This window comes from Centruroides sculpturatus, unplaced genomic scaffold, assembly GCF_000671375.1.
Source record: "Centruroides sculpturatus isolate CEXI.00-Female unplaced genomic scaffold, Cexi_2.0 scaffold1026, whole genome shotgun sequence".
Classification (NCBI taxonomy): Eukaryota; Metazoa; Arthropoda; class Arachnida; order Scorpiones; family Buthidae; genus Centruroides; species Centruroides sculpturatus.
In genome coordinates this window covers 574-15,432 of record NW_019385283.1, presented here as the reverse complement: position 1 = coordinate 15,432, position 14,859 = coordinate 574, and the positions used below count along the sequence as shown (strand labels likewise).

The 14,859-nt window shown below is 30.0% G+C and overlaps 1 protein-coding gene across 1 annotated transcript; it reads left to right on the top strand.

Annotated features, from left to right (window-relative positions):
- Positions 1-3,324: 3,324 nt before the first annotated feature.
- LOC111637154 lies at positions 3,325-14,653 on the top strand (the record flags this gene model as incomplete). Its single annotated transcript, XM_023382575.1, has 4 exons — positions 3,325-3,690; positions 10,962-11,203; positions 11,282-11,402; positions 14,566-14,653. Coding segments are annotated over exons 1-4 (773 nt in total), but the record flags the coding sequence as incomplete, so codon positions are not given.
- Between the last annotated feature and the right edge of the window lie 206 nt (positions 14,654-14,859).

Here is a 14,859-nt window from a genome sequence, read left to right as displayed (position 1 = left end):
ATATTGTTTCAAAATGTTCTATATATTTTTAAAACTTTTTGTTCTAAATTTTGATTTAAATATTTATATTGTATACATGGAACGTATTTGTTCCATTTTCGTTTTTTTAGACCTGAGGATGGCCTGTTAATCAGGTTAAAAACGTTTGTGTTTAAAATATATTTCTCAGCAACAAATTAAGGTGTTTTAATTTATGTGTTTACTTGCTGAGCACTTTTAATGTTATCGAAATGTGGTACGATGGCTTGTATATGAAGTACTGTACATTGATGCTGTTAAATTTTGGTGGTGAAAAGTAAGGATGGTGGGGAAATAGAGTGCGTGATGTATCTCAATATCTCAACTGGAGTAGGACTTAATAGAGAGTTTATTCGTAATTAACATTTACATTATTTTATAAAACTCATCTCTACCTTCAAAATTTAGCTTTTTGCTATGTTGTAGTAATTAAAAATATAAAAGTTTTGTACAATAAGTCTTATAACATGGCGCCACAAACAATTTTATATTTTCTTAAGAATATGAACATTTTTAAAATACAGTAAAAACTCATAAAGCCGGGAAATTTACGTAACTGTCGTTACAAGATTTTTACCATTAGAAAACAAATACAATTGCTAATTGTTCTTTAATTTCAGTTAATTTCAATAAAATTAATGAAATTTACGTAAAATAACAGAATAGACGTGTAATTTTTTAAAAATTTTTATTAAACAAACATTTTCATACTGTAAAAAGATTTATATCATGTATTACTTTAGCTATTTAAAGTAATTTAAGTACATAAACCGTCGATTACTTTTTAATTTAGTTTCCGTAAAAGTTCTGTGACGCAAAATAACCTGTTAATGACTGACATCTACCGGTAGTGAAGACTTTGTCCTTACTTTGAGAAGTTTACTGTTTCTCAACATTGTAAATCATTACATACTAGGCAATAAGAATAGATTTCCTTTATTCTTGTCGAAATAGTTAAAACGCTTGTTAATTAAAGATATCTGTTGTTTTGAAGTGTTCTTTACGAACAGTTTTATTCTGTATGCACTTGACAGTAATTTTGGCATATAGTTTTTTTTCTTGCGACAAATTTTAGTATTGAATAATTGTTAACAGAGGATCATTTGAACAATGTAAACTCAATAATATAAAGATATCAAAAAATTATTAATAAACAGTTTTGTTCAGAAAGGAATTTGAAAATATTTTTGTTTTTCTTTTGAAATGTCTTGCTCTTTCGTTTTATGTTGTTTGGAAAATTAACTTAAACTTGGAAGTACATAATATTTTATTATTTTATTTTTATGTGTTTTACATTAAAACGAGTATGTTACAGGGAATGTACAGTAATTCTTGTATATAATAAAAATTCTGAGTGTTTCCGCAATGTCATTCAAAATGCCATCACAAATCATGCTGTCTTTTAACAGTTGTTTGATAACTTTGGGTAAGGGGTGAAAAAAGTGTTTGATTATATAAATCTGCTTTTCGTTTTGAAGTTAGTCAACTGTGTCACAGGATGATTACTTTCACCTTTGGTTATTATCTAAATACAAACTTTACAATCCATTGGCATAATATGTTATGCATTCTAATATATCTGTAAATGCACAAACTTAATCAATTATCTCATCACATTCCCAAATACACCTCTTAATATGTCGATCCAATTTTTATTTTAAATTTTTCAAGTGGTAAGATCCTCTTTGGATTTCTTTTCTAACGCTTTTTTAAAATTTACTTTTTCATAACGAAAACTCTCGGTTTCTCAGGAAACGCTGGTTTCCATTTTTGAAATAATTCTAAATCTTTTTGTTTTGTAAATAAATTTACTTTTTGTTTTTTTCAATAATCATTGTCTTTGCAATTATGCAAACAACATATAAAAGATGTTATTTTGTAAGAATTTCCTAACAACATTTTCAACTATGCGCTAGTAAATGGCAAACAACGATACAAAACGGACTTTCCGATAAGACGTCATTTGGTGATGAACGTCTGCATTACATTTCTGACAAGTTTTTGACAGTTATACATAAAAGGGGTAGCAGCTGTATTCGTACACCATCAAACCATCAAACCATTTAACCATCAAAATTCGTACAATGGTGTACGAATGGAAACGATGGTTAAATGCTGTACATTTGTACGCTATTTAACCATCAAAATTAAACAATGTATTTTTCTATTACACAAACCTCCCTGCAAATTTTCAGAAAATTTCGACGAAAAGGAGTTATTAAGCTACAAACAGGGTTTACAAAATGGGGCTTCCCCCACAGACATAGACTAACATGGATACATACAGAACAAACCCAAATTTCTTTTGGCATTTATCGACGTTGTAAAGGTTCCATGAGTCCGAAAGATGTCTATAACTTCAAAGTCATTTTTGACCAATTGCTATGCTTTCCCTCTGTAATATATAACAGTCAGAAAATTTTAAATATAGAAAACATTTTAATATAGAAAACAGAATTTTTTTTTCTATATAAAATAGCAATTTTAAATGCTAATAACGAGTAAACTCGTCATTATGTCCGACCTTACTGGAGATACACACGAACTGCATTTTCTCCTCACTCCCTCGACCTTTAACAACTAAAATTTAATAGCAGAAATCCCCCTACTTTTCCATCTTTCTTGTAATATTTGAAAAATTTTCGACAAAAGTCTGAGAAGTTATTTAGCTTCAAATAAGTTGTAGAAAATTCTGCTCCCCAACCAAATTAACATCCAAACATATAGAATAAAAAGTCCATTTTTTATGGCTCGTCGTTTCAAGGCCGTCTCAGTGCAAGAATGTAAAATTCATGGGAAATTCATGTTAATTTCTTGCAACGCATTTTTTATTCGTATCACAAAGTCTTCAAGGAAATTGTGAATAATGACAAGTAAAATGTATGGAGTAAAGTAATTCTATTTCAATTTCTTCAGGTTTAATCATCAGAAACAATCTCTTTTGACAGAACTAAAGAAAAATTAAATTTTTCTGTTTTAATTATGTAAAAATTCTTTTCTTACTATAACTGTAAATGAACAATGACGTTTGTCATAGTTATAAATTTTTAAATAATGCCAGAAATAAACTGGAATAAATGGAATTAAAAATTAAAAAACAAGTTTAAATAAAATTTTTAAATATATACTCTGCTAATTTTGGAATTTAATATAATTTCTTGTTAACCTTGAAGTTTAATACGAAGAGAGATTCAAGTTAGAGATAAATGAATGATTATAAATGCACATTTTTATTATATTTCCATGCCGAACATTTGCTTTATCTAATTAAATTCTTTTACATTCACGAAAGAGTAACATATTTCCATAAAAAAACTACATCTTACAGTATTTCAATTTCACGCAGTGGTATGTGGAGTCATTTTACAGCAAGGATGAATAGCGTAATTCTTGTCCTTGTTTTCGTTTTCGTAATTCCCTTTGCTGATGTTATAACTGTTGAAGATTCATCTGAGTCAAAGATAAGTGCAGTTTACGATGACGTAGAAAAAGCTGCTCGTATCATAAATGATTTTCACGATGTATTTACTTATGCTACGAGTAATTTTGCTCGATTGATGCTTCCTGTTTTGTTGAAAATTACTCAAGAAGTAAATATTTCTCGCTCTTGTATTGAAAGTGGGATGCGATTTTTGGACGATTTAAAGCAAAGTAAAAGCTGGGCATTAAAATGTAAGTAATTATTGTTTCTAAATTAAAGTATTTAAATTTACATAATTACCAAATAGATATATAAGCGGTTATATACATATATATATATAGTCGCATTTTGATGTACCAAATATATGTTATTAAGTTTTACTATAATTATAATTGTAAAAATTGGTATTAAAATAAGTATTAGAATTAAATCGTTGTATAGATAACCCTGTCCTCTATTAATGTATGCCGAAATATTTTTATTAAAGAGTGAAACTAAACAAAATATTAATTTTAAAAGTATACAATTAAAATACTAAAAGATCAAGCAACGAGTTGCTTAACATTCTTGGCAATTTTTTAAATTTTAGTGGCGCTATGTGTTATGATATTTTACTTTTTTAAATGTTCTTACATTATTGACTACTATTGAATGTCAAAAAATTGAATTTTGAAGGTACGGAAATATTTTATAGAAATTTGTAATTGCTAATAACCAGTAAAATCGTCATTAAGTTCAACTCTAGACATAACATATGACCTCCTTGTCTCCCAACCCCTATCGACGTTTAAACATCAATATTTAATAACATAACTCCTCCTTATACACCAACTCCCTGCTAAATTCAGACATTTTTATAAATGCACAGTAAACATCAAATAGGAAGAACAAAATTGCATCACACACAATACACACATACAAACACACTGACATCCATACGTACAAAAATAACCCGAATTCTTTTCAAACCCCTGAAAGAATTTTCAAAAATATCATTCTCAATATAATGTATTGTTTTTACTGACACCTACGAACCTGTATTCATTTCAATACCATTGTGGATGTACTCAACAATACTCTTCATTAAGAAAGAACTCTTATGTCATATTGTACACTATATGCATTGATAAGTATATAAAAGGTATAAATGGCCAACAGAAAAGTTATACATTTATCATCTCAATAAGTAGTGTCCTGGTTCTGTACATCATACTTTTCCTGAAAAGAAGAGAGTCACGCCAATCATCTGAGTATTTTCAGGAGAAAATTTTTGAATTGTAAAAACGTGACTTTCGGTTTTCGTTGAAAGTTGTTATATCTGGGGGTCCTATCCCGATGGTTTATAGGTTTGGTCTTTTCTTTCTAATATTTTACTCCGTTCTCCAGAGTAAGAAAAGACAGCGGACAAACATACAGACAGCCGACAGTGGAAATTTACAGGTCTACAATTTTTTCAAATTGCAGCACAATTATCTGTACTAGATTGCCTTTTCGTTTCGATTTTAATTACTAGGTGTAAGCATTAAATTGATTGACAGAACGAATCACACAGGAACAAACAACGAAAACAGATATACTGGCTTTATTAATTCCGGAGGTTATGCCTTTTGTACAATAATCATCTCATTTCTTCTCTTTACATCAGTCTGATACGAAACATTACAACGTATATGTAAAGTTAAAACGAACACAATATTACCTGGATGGCAAAAGTTTTATGTGTGTTACGGTTATAAAAGTGGCAACTGGATTTTAATATATATTAAAATATACACATAAATTGTAAAACCAGTAAACTTTAAACAGTTTTAAATAAAAAAAAATATATTAATAAAATGGATACCTGTCCATTATAAAAGAAGAGCAAAATAAATTTCTATAAAAACAATCAAAATTATGATATAACAGTATTATTTATATCTTATACATATTCTAAATAAACATTAAATCACAACATTTAAAATTACTCTGTATCCGTAGTATAAAATTACAATGAAAGTAAATTGTAAGGAGAAAAATACAACATATAATAATCTAAAGATAAAAATTAATGTGAGTTCGGACTTCGAAATAGTGATTACATAACGTGTAAGCAATTACTAATTTCGAATTTTCTTTCGATCACTGAAAATTCGAACATATAATACGTGTAATGCATAAGATAAATTTTTAATTTTTTTATTATATTAATAAAATAATAACATATTTTTTGGTACAATTATAGTTATATTTATTTTATGTTTGTAGGCATAGGAGTACAAAACGTAACCGAGCTTGTGGGAGTTCTCACGTGACATTTATAAAAGTAATTGGAGGGAGTTCGTTCGATAGAAGGATTTTACTTTCTAGGTGTTACGTTTTAAATTGCATAAAATATGTGAATTATGTAATGTAGAAAATACACCAGGGAACCATTTTTAATTTAAAATAGTTATGATAAAAAACTGCAAATAGTTAAAAAATTGTAAAAGTTAATGATATTAATAATGACCTATCTTTCATATTAATGACAAACATGAACTAGGATCTACATGTTTAGCATCTACTCAACACTATTTAATACAGCATAATGAAGATCAGATAGATAATTAAAATTGTTTTTTGCTTTAGAAGCTTGAATAATGTGTCATACGTGAAATCGGTCAAATATAACAGAGTAAACTGTAGAGGGCTCATTCATATGCTGTTCACCATCGAACACACTCTTCTGAGGATGAGATGGTGAATAAGCAGATGATAATATTCTGATTTTCAGATGTAATTTGAAAAAATTGTAAACCTATGAATTCTTACTTTTGTCTGGCTGCCAATTCTTAATCTCGAGAAAGATGTCACACGTATGAAAGTCGAGAGAAGAGATAGAAAGACTCGCGGTAGTTTGACCCGATTAAGAGTACACGAACTTTTGCTGCAAACCGGAAGTCACGTTCTTTCAATTCACATATTTTTCTTGAAAGGTGTTAAATAGATGAGTGGCACGATCTATTGTTAAAGGGAAAGTATGATGTATATGGGCAAACTATGCTCTCCACCTCAATTTATGGTGGAGAGCATATATTTTAAGTTAGATAAATTAATAGTACGATTAAAAGTTGCAACCCGGCATTTTGACTATGTAACAATAAATAATGGCTCATTCTCAAGACCACATACATTTTTCAGAAAACATTGTGTTTTGCTTCTTATTGTGTTGTTCTGTATGATAACAATACACCGGTTCAATTAGCTTTTTAAATGAAATTTATTTTTACAACTACAGCTTCTAGAACTTTTCACATCATCAACACAATTTCCCAAAATTCAATAAAAATGTCTATCAAGAAAAGGCTATCGAACTGTACTATTTTGTAATTTATCACGTTTATCTACCTTTCAGAGTAACAAATCAATGCATATCCTATTAAAATACTATCTCAAATTAAATCTTTTGAATTTGAGTTAGAAAAAGAATTTAAAACTGTTTTATTCCATAATTAACTTTGTTGACCCAATTTCAACCAGGTCAATGGAAAAAAAAACTCTGTGAGTCGAAAATAACGAATATGAAGGTCAGGAATGCAGATAAACTTGATAAAAAACGAAATTTCGGTGGCGATCTAATTTCAATTAATTCACTTTGATCTTTATACAAGCTAAAAAATATGCAGTTTTTACATCTATATAGAGAAAACTGTTTAGACACAAAATCATCTTTCAAATATATTATTAAAACGACAATACTTTTTTAAAAAGCCTATTTATCTAATGGAATCTGTAACTCAAACCAGTTCTTAGAACAGATTTAGAGACCAAAGCAGATAAGAAAAATATTACAATGAGTTTCTTACCCTTCCGGGCAACATTTAAAACTGCTTGTGTGGCAGCGTCTGCTACGATATTTTATTATTAAAAACTTAGGGGAGATCGGGGCAACTTCGGCAAGCGGGGCAAGTTTGTCAAGCGCTTTTTTTAAAAAACAAATTAAAAGGAGACTTTGGTTATAGGTTAGGCAGTTGAGTTTTATTGGTGGCTTGTTGAGTGTAGTGTTTTTATTGTTCTCCAACAAGCGTAGTTGAATTATCAAGCAAATTTTCATTTTCGTTCAATTCCATATAATATTTTTTTTCCATTTATATTGAATTGGCAGGTTTTGTTATAATTCCATGATAACGAAAGTTACTTTTCCTGTTAGAAGGATGTAACTTCAACTTATTCACGTGGCCAGATCGTGGCTTGGCATTCTGTTCTCAGGGTTGTACTTAATGTTTCGAAATCATGACTAGCGGGGTAAGATCGGCAACATAAAGCCACATTAGAAGCAAAGGATAAAAATCAAACAGATGATAAATGAAAACATGTTTGCATTTGTTATTCATGTATATATGTCTTTGAACTTGCATTTCGTTGTAATAATATTAAATGGGTGTTGGATTTGTATTTCTTTGTTTTAATAGTGAATTCCAACTTATACATTGTTAATAACATAATTTTATATACGTGCCTATCTTGCCCCATTACTGTTGCCCCTATACCAGGGGCAACTTTAATAAAAATAATTAAAATAATTACAACTTTACAAAAAGAGAGAAGTTGCCGATCTTGCCCCTATACCCGGGGCAACTTCGTCAATTTCTCTCTTTTTGTAAAGTTGTAATTATTTTAATTATTTTTATTTCCAAACTGATTTTAACCAGTTCTGTAGTAAGGTAACATTCCAATAGACAATATGCAAAGCTTTTTTTTTAGTTTACAGCAGTATTTATTACACAAAATTTAAGTAAAGCTTAACATGCTGATCTTGCCCCGATCTCCCCTATATTTTTAATTGTTACAAAGTGAAAAGCTTAATTTTAAGGATAGAGATGGATTTTATATAAAAATGGTATTTGTTAATAAGCAGTAAAATTGTCTTTAAGTCTGACCCGATATAACACACGAATCCCATTATCTCCCCACCCCACTCACCTTACATCAAAATCTAATATCGTCAATTTCCCTAATACACAAACCTTCATGAAAAATTTTAGAACTTTTCGACAAAACGGACAGGAGTTATTAAGCTTCAAATATGGTGAACGAAATTGTGCCCCTCACACACTAACATACAAATTTAAAGGGTGAAAAAAACCCGAATTTTTTGTATTATTCTATTTTTCAAGGTCTTGTGAGTCCAAAAATGTAAAATATTGGTGGTCACTTTTTGGCCAATCGCCATACGTTCTTTCTGTTATATATAGCAAATCCAGTAAAGTAAAAATGGTTGAATATATTCAAAAACCATTAATGAACAAACAATGTTTAATTTGTATAAAATTGAATACTCTCTAAAGATCGTGAATATAATGAAAGTTATGAGAAGTTTGCTAATTTTATAAAAAGCAAAGGTTAGAGTAAAGTAGACAGATATGTTTAAAAATATTTTCCGTTACTTTGAAGCATACTCTTTTGTGTCACTGTGAGTTTCATGGTAAAGGAATCTGAAATATTCTACGTAAGTATTTTTATGTACTGAGAGATGAATTAAGACTGTTTACAGACGTTAATGGTTTCCTCATCATAGAATTAAAGGAGCAAAAGTTTTTCAGATAATTTAAAAATTTTACGAAATATAGCTGATGATAAAATGAATTTAGAATTAAAAAGCTCAACGAGATGAATAGGTATTTTTTCATCCACACCAGTAAGTTTCAATCGAAGTGTGAGCCGCCAGGGAAGTTGGAAAAGCCTCTCCGATATAGCCACAGGTCGGTGACCTACTTTCTTGTCGAGGATGACGTTACGTTCAGTTACGCGTTATGCGAGTGGAGGAGAGTCAGAAGGGTCGACGATAAGACGATGTACAGTCGAGTAAAAAACACCATTCTAAACAAAACAGAAGTTTATTTTACTGACTAAGGACATTAAAGATTACACGACTCCTTCTAATACACGTACGGGAGAGAGAGTTTATAATCAAGTTCATACCTCCTGAGAGTCAATCAGGGTTATATTTCTCCAGCAAAGTCGGCAAATTGGTACAGGTCCGATGGGTTCGGGATAGGTTTTGACGAGATGGCCAGATTAGACGGCTTCTGATGCACTTTGATCGACTTCTGATCAGCGACTCCCCCGAGAGGGGAAGAAGGGTGTCTTTTATACTTTTTTTCTATGGGAGAATTAGTCAGCTGACCAATTGTTTTAGCAGGTGTGGGGTTAATTAAAGGTGGTCCCGGGCTGCAATAAATCGTCGAAGTTGGACGTTAATCGTCAACATTAAGACTTGCAGACGACTGCTATTGTTAGATGGTCGAATGTTTACGTTAAAGGAGAGAGTTGTAATTTGATACTGATATGTTTATATAAGGGAAATAGTTGATTTCGTTTTTCTGACGATGGGGTTTTTGTTTTTCTTTTTAAAGTGATTAATTTATTCAAAATATGTTACAGTTGTTATAATTTAGAAGAAAGAAAAACAAATTGGTTTCCTCACGTGTCGGATCTCACAGAAGCTTCGAGTGCTCTCCACATTGTTCAAAGTTGAGAAAAGGAATCCAAAATCCACGTGTAAGTACATTGAGGGTGTGTAAAATATTTTGATCAATTTCAGAATAGATTTGAAAATTTCAAACGTATGGAATCGAGCTGACAAGATGCGAAACCAAAGTAATTAAAGTAAAAGAGTGTAAAGTAAAACCTAATTTGAAATTGCACAAAAGTATTAAATTTAAGAAATTTGGTTTTCTGTGCAAGAATGTTTTAAAAGATCTTCGCAGCATTATACAACATATTAATGCCATTAGATTTTCTCAAAATTAAATATGGTAAAGAGTCTTTTCAAACACAAAACATAAGTAGAAATATTTTGTTTGCCAACTCAGTTTTCACATCATCAATGTAGTCAATATTTCCAAACTTTCACGAAATTAGCAGTTTCACGAAATTAGCTTGAAATGTATAAAAACAAACAGCCCTACATAGTATGTTTGTTTCCTTGATAATTATACCTGTACAAATGTAAGAATTTTTGTAAAGATAATGGAGGTTTAGAAAAAAAGTACATTAGTATATTATATATTTGAACCAATATATATTATTACAATACGAAAATGTGGACATTTTGAAAAAGATTTTCTTTGCAAATGCTTCAAATTTATTACCAATTTATTCCTGAATCAGATTTTTCTTCAGCTGCTTCCTTTTTAACTTTAATAAATTACCTGAAGTTTTCACTTTAATATATTTTAATTTTATTATTCTTTGCGGAATTTTAGATATTTTCAAGAAACGACATTTTTAGAATTTATAAGACAGAAAGAATAATGAACCACATAAGGAGTTATATTATGAAATTTCATTTGCTAAATGATTTTCGTTGATAATTTAATATACTTTCAGTATATCTAAGAAAGAATTACTAACGGAAGATTAATTTCGTATACAAAGTAGTAAGAAAATGTGGATATTAATGTAGCTTTTATAATATATTTTTGATTTGAAAATTGTTTAATTAATACAAAAATTAGCATAAATTTTAATAATAAATGTTTTAACACGAATTTTTCAGTGATTGATTCTTTTGGGAAACCATTGGGGATATTTACTGGAAAGTTCTGGTACCACGGAAATTACGATCAATGCCTGAAGATCGAAGTTAAAGACAATGAAATCAGCAAAAGAGATAAAACTATAAACTCGATTTATGGGAAATTTTGTGCGCTAACTGTCGGATTTAATTCGTATAAATTTATTGATGTGCCAGAAGACAATAAAACTAGAAAAATCTTTACAAATATCGGAGAATTTGTTGTAAGTTTTAATATTCGAAATGTTAATAGTTACAATTAATTTGGAAGGCCAACTTGTATAGTTTTTTTTTAATTGCAGAAACCGCATTTGCTGAATAAAGTGCTTGAAATGGCTGACTTTGCGGAACATGTATATCGTATGGATATTTGCATACCGAGTACATGTAATCGAGAAGATATAGAAAATATTCTTCAGTGGGGTAAGTTAATAATAATATCGTATACTGTATATTATAATATACAGCTTTTCATTAGTAAACGTACTGTAATAAAAAAGGTATACAGAGCTCTTTGGTAGTAACGCTGTATGTACTGAAAAATTGCACATTCAGTTTAGCTTGGTTTACGTATATTTCTCGTACTTTAAAATACAGTGCGAGTGTTTTCGGTTTTTCGCACTGTTCTTTGAATAATATTCAAGTGAAAAGTAGTTATTAAATTTATTCCGTTAATACTTTGCCTTCAATAATAGTCGCATGTATGTTCTGAAAAACATAAATTATTCGCTGTAAAAGCAAAGTGTTACAGACACTTAGCTAGTTGTTTATAGTAAACTTACATACGTTGTTTCAAGTAATGTTGTAAATATTTAAATATTTTAATTATACTGTTAATATTTTGCTTTTTGTATATGCATTCAATATCTTTACCATGTTTTTATTTTATCGTGTGTAGCAGTGTTAACAGAGATTTATAACAACTAAAGTAAGAATTGTTACTACAGTAGAGCGTCGTTTATCCGAAAGCATTCCAGTCGGCAAATTTAAATTTTTGCTAGTGCTGTGGCACTGCAATCTTTGACTATATCTTGCGCTACTCCAATATTTTTTTTTTTTTTTTTGGGTGTGTTGTAGCTGGCAGCACTGGCACTTTTGTGTGGTGTTTTTCTGAGGACTGTGTATCGTGCTGAATCAAGCGTTTTTGATAGTAGATCAACTTCTAAAATATATATTTTTTTGTTTTTATATTTTTCAATATATTTATTTTGCTTGTACAAAATAAAAAAAATAATTTTTAACGATACAATAGCAACGATTATTATTTTAAAAAGTTTTCGTTAAGCTTAATATTGACGAAAATTCAACGCGAAGCGACACGCAACGGAGAAACATTTCAACATGGGATAGGTTAATATATTTTTTTCGTATATAATCGGTTATCCGAAAAATAAGTTATCCGAACAACCCCAGTCCTCCATTGATTCGGATAAACGACGCTCTACTGTAGTCTTAAATAATTCTCTTAATAATAATAAGTAATAGTAATTAAAAGTAATAATGGCTCACGGTAAAAGTCATTATTTGTGTTGCAGTTTTTGTAGTATGAAACCATAATTGAAGTTCGAAGTGAATTCTGATGTCACTGAAAAAACAGTCGCGTTGTCATAACTATTTTTACGAGTATGGCGTATACTTAAGAACTGCGTGAAGACGAAACCATAGAAGTTGCAGCTACCTTAGTCATTGCCAGAAATGTCATTTCTACTATGGAAGGTATGGAAGACTCCATTCCTCACATTCCTGCAGGTATGAAATTCCATACCTCAGAATATTGAAGAAATTATTGATAATTTAATGCAAGGCAAGTCAAGGCACTTGCTCTCTGTATGAAAACAAATTTTTTCCTTGGATGTTGACCAATCGAACTCTTACATAATCCAAAGTATCAAAATTTTTCTAACTCTAAGCAATGCATCACCATTTTGCGAAAGGGTCCTGCTTTCACAAAATTCCATACCTCAAGTTTTAAAGAACCGACATCCATGGTCATTGCTCCAGGGAACCATAATAGAAGATTAGAATTTTGAACATGTTATACTGATCTTTGAAGAATTTCAAGTTTAATGCTTGTTCGTATTGTGGATTTCGTATGGTTTCATATGAAGCAACTTCGGATAAGCTTAACATTTTCATCTAACATTTGTTGACTGTGGTTCTTTTCCATTTTTATATGCAACTATCTTCTACAAAAATTTTGTTCCACCCGTACAATTACATATTATGAGCTAGCAGTTTGTTGAACCAACTACAGAATTCACTTTGCACCTCAATACAGTATCCCCACTTTGCAAATTGCAGCACACAAAACTGCTCCTCCTTTTTCTATATTTGTTATTGTTTTTCAGATTAAGACGGATTTTCACTGTTTTTTTTATTCTGAATGCCCGCAAGTTTAAAAAAATATCTGATATTTTACAAAATCTATTAAAAATATTGACTGTAAATAATTATATAATAATAATAATTATTAGTACTTAAAAAGTTAATTGATTTCTAAGTATAAACTAATGAACGAATGAATTTCTTCGATGTTTTTGTGACCAGAGAGTTGACATCTCTTTGATGCCGCATCAGGATAACACCGCTTTGTCCCGTTCAACACAGAAGCCGTGACAGCAAATAGTTTTTGTTTGAAGTTAGGTTACAGGATAGGCCATTCTGATACAACATCGAAAAGGTGCCAATTCTCCAGTCACAGTAGTGTCAGAGTGATATATTCCTCTATTGGAAATAATTATATTTCTCTGTCAGAGATGACGATATTCCTGTATTGGAGGAGATGCTCGGCCTGTATTATTTAAGGAGCAGGCGGTGGCTTTAGTTACTGAGGTACCAACAACGATTTTTGTGTTGTGAAGGAATTGGAGAGGACCTTTCCTTTTTGAGAAACTGGTGACAACTAACTCAGCTTGCCGCTAGTTCTTATAGAAAAATGACAAGATCCGCAAGAACTTAAAATTTACTCGCAGGTGTAAAAATTGAGAGATATTCGACAAAATCACAAAAATTAGTGAAAAGTGTCTTGCTGGAAAGACCATAGAAATTTTTTATAATCCGAACAAATTATATGTTTTATTAATTCGCTTTAATACTGAAAATATTAATTAAAGCTGAACGATTCTTTCATAAATCATAACTATTTAAATTAATTATCTGTTAATATTCATTCATGCAGTATATATTGATATTATTTAAAAACGTTATATTACTGGATGACCGAAGCAATAAAGTTATCACTTTGGAGAACCAGCGATCTTATCAATCAAGATTCTACCGAGTCGTCTCACATAAGTTTTATACTGCATATACAGGACTTCGTTGGCCACCACTTATTTATTTTTATAAATATATTACTTTTAACGTATAAATTGTATGGCATGCAATATAGGTAGGTTAACCGAGGCAATGTTTAGTGATATATTAAACAATGTTTATATGTTGGCAGTGTCCTGTATAAATTATTGTCATAAAGTATATTATTTGTAATATTTAAACACTTCAAGAAATCTGTCTTATGAAAATTATTAAAATTTATTAGCAGTTATTTAATAATTCTTGTAATTTCTATGATTAACGATTACAGCTGTGAAAGATCCTTACAGAGCAGAAGTAAAGTTCTGCAAAATGAAAAACGAGAAGGTTCTCTTTTCTACAACTCAAATAGTTTGCATGTAAGTGCTTGTAATGTTACATTTTAATAACATGTTAGAAAATATAACATTTAAGATAAAGTTAACATATATTATAAATATTATGAAAATAAATGTGGACACTAATATAAAAGTGCACAAGTCACACATTACACTAATTGGGACGATATGAATTCAGATTTTAATAATGTTCTTAATTATTGCAAATCATACAAGCAATTATTTAT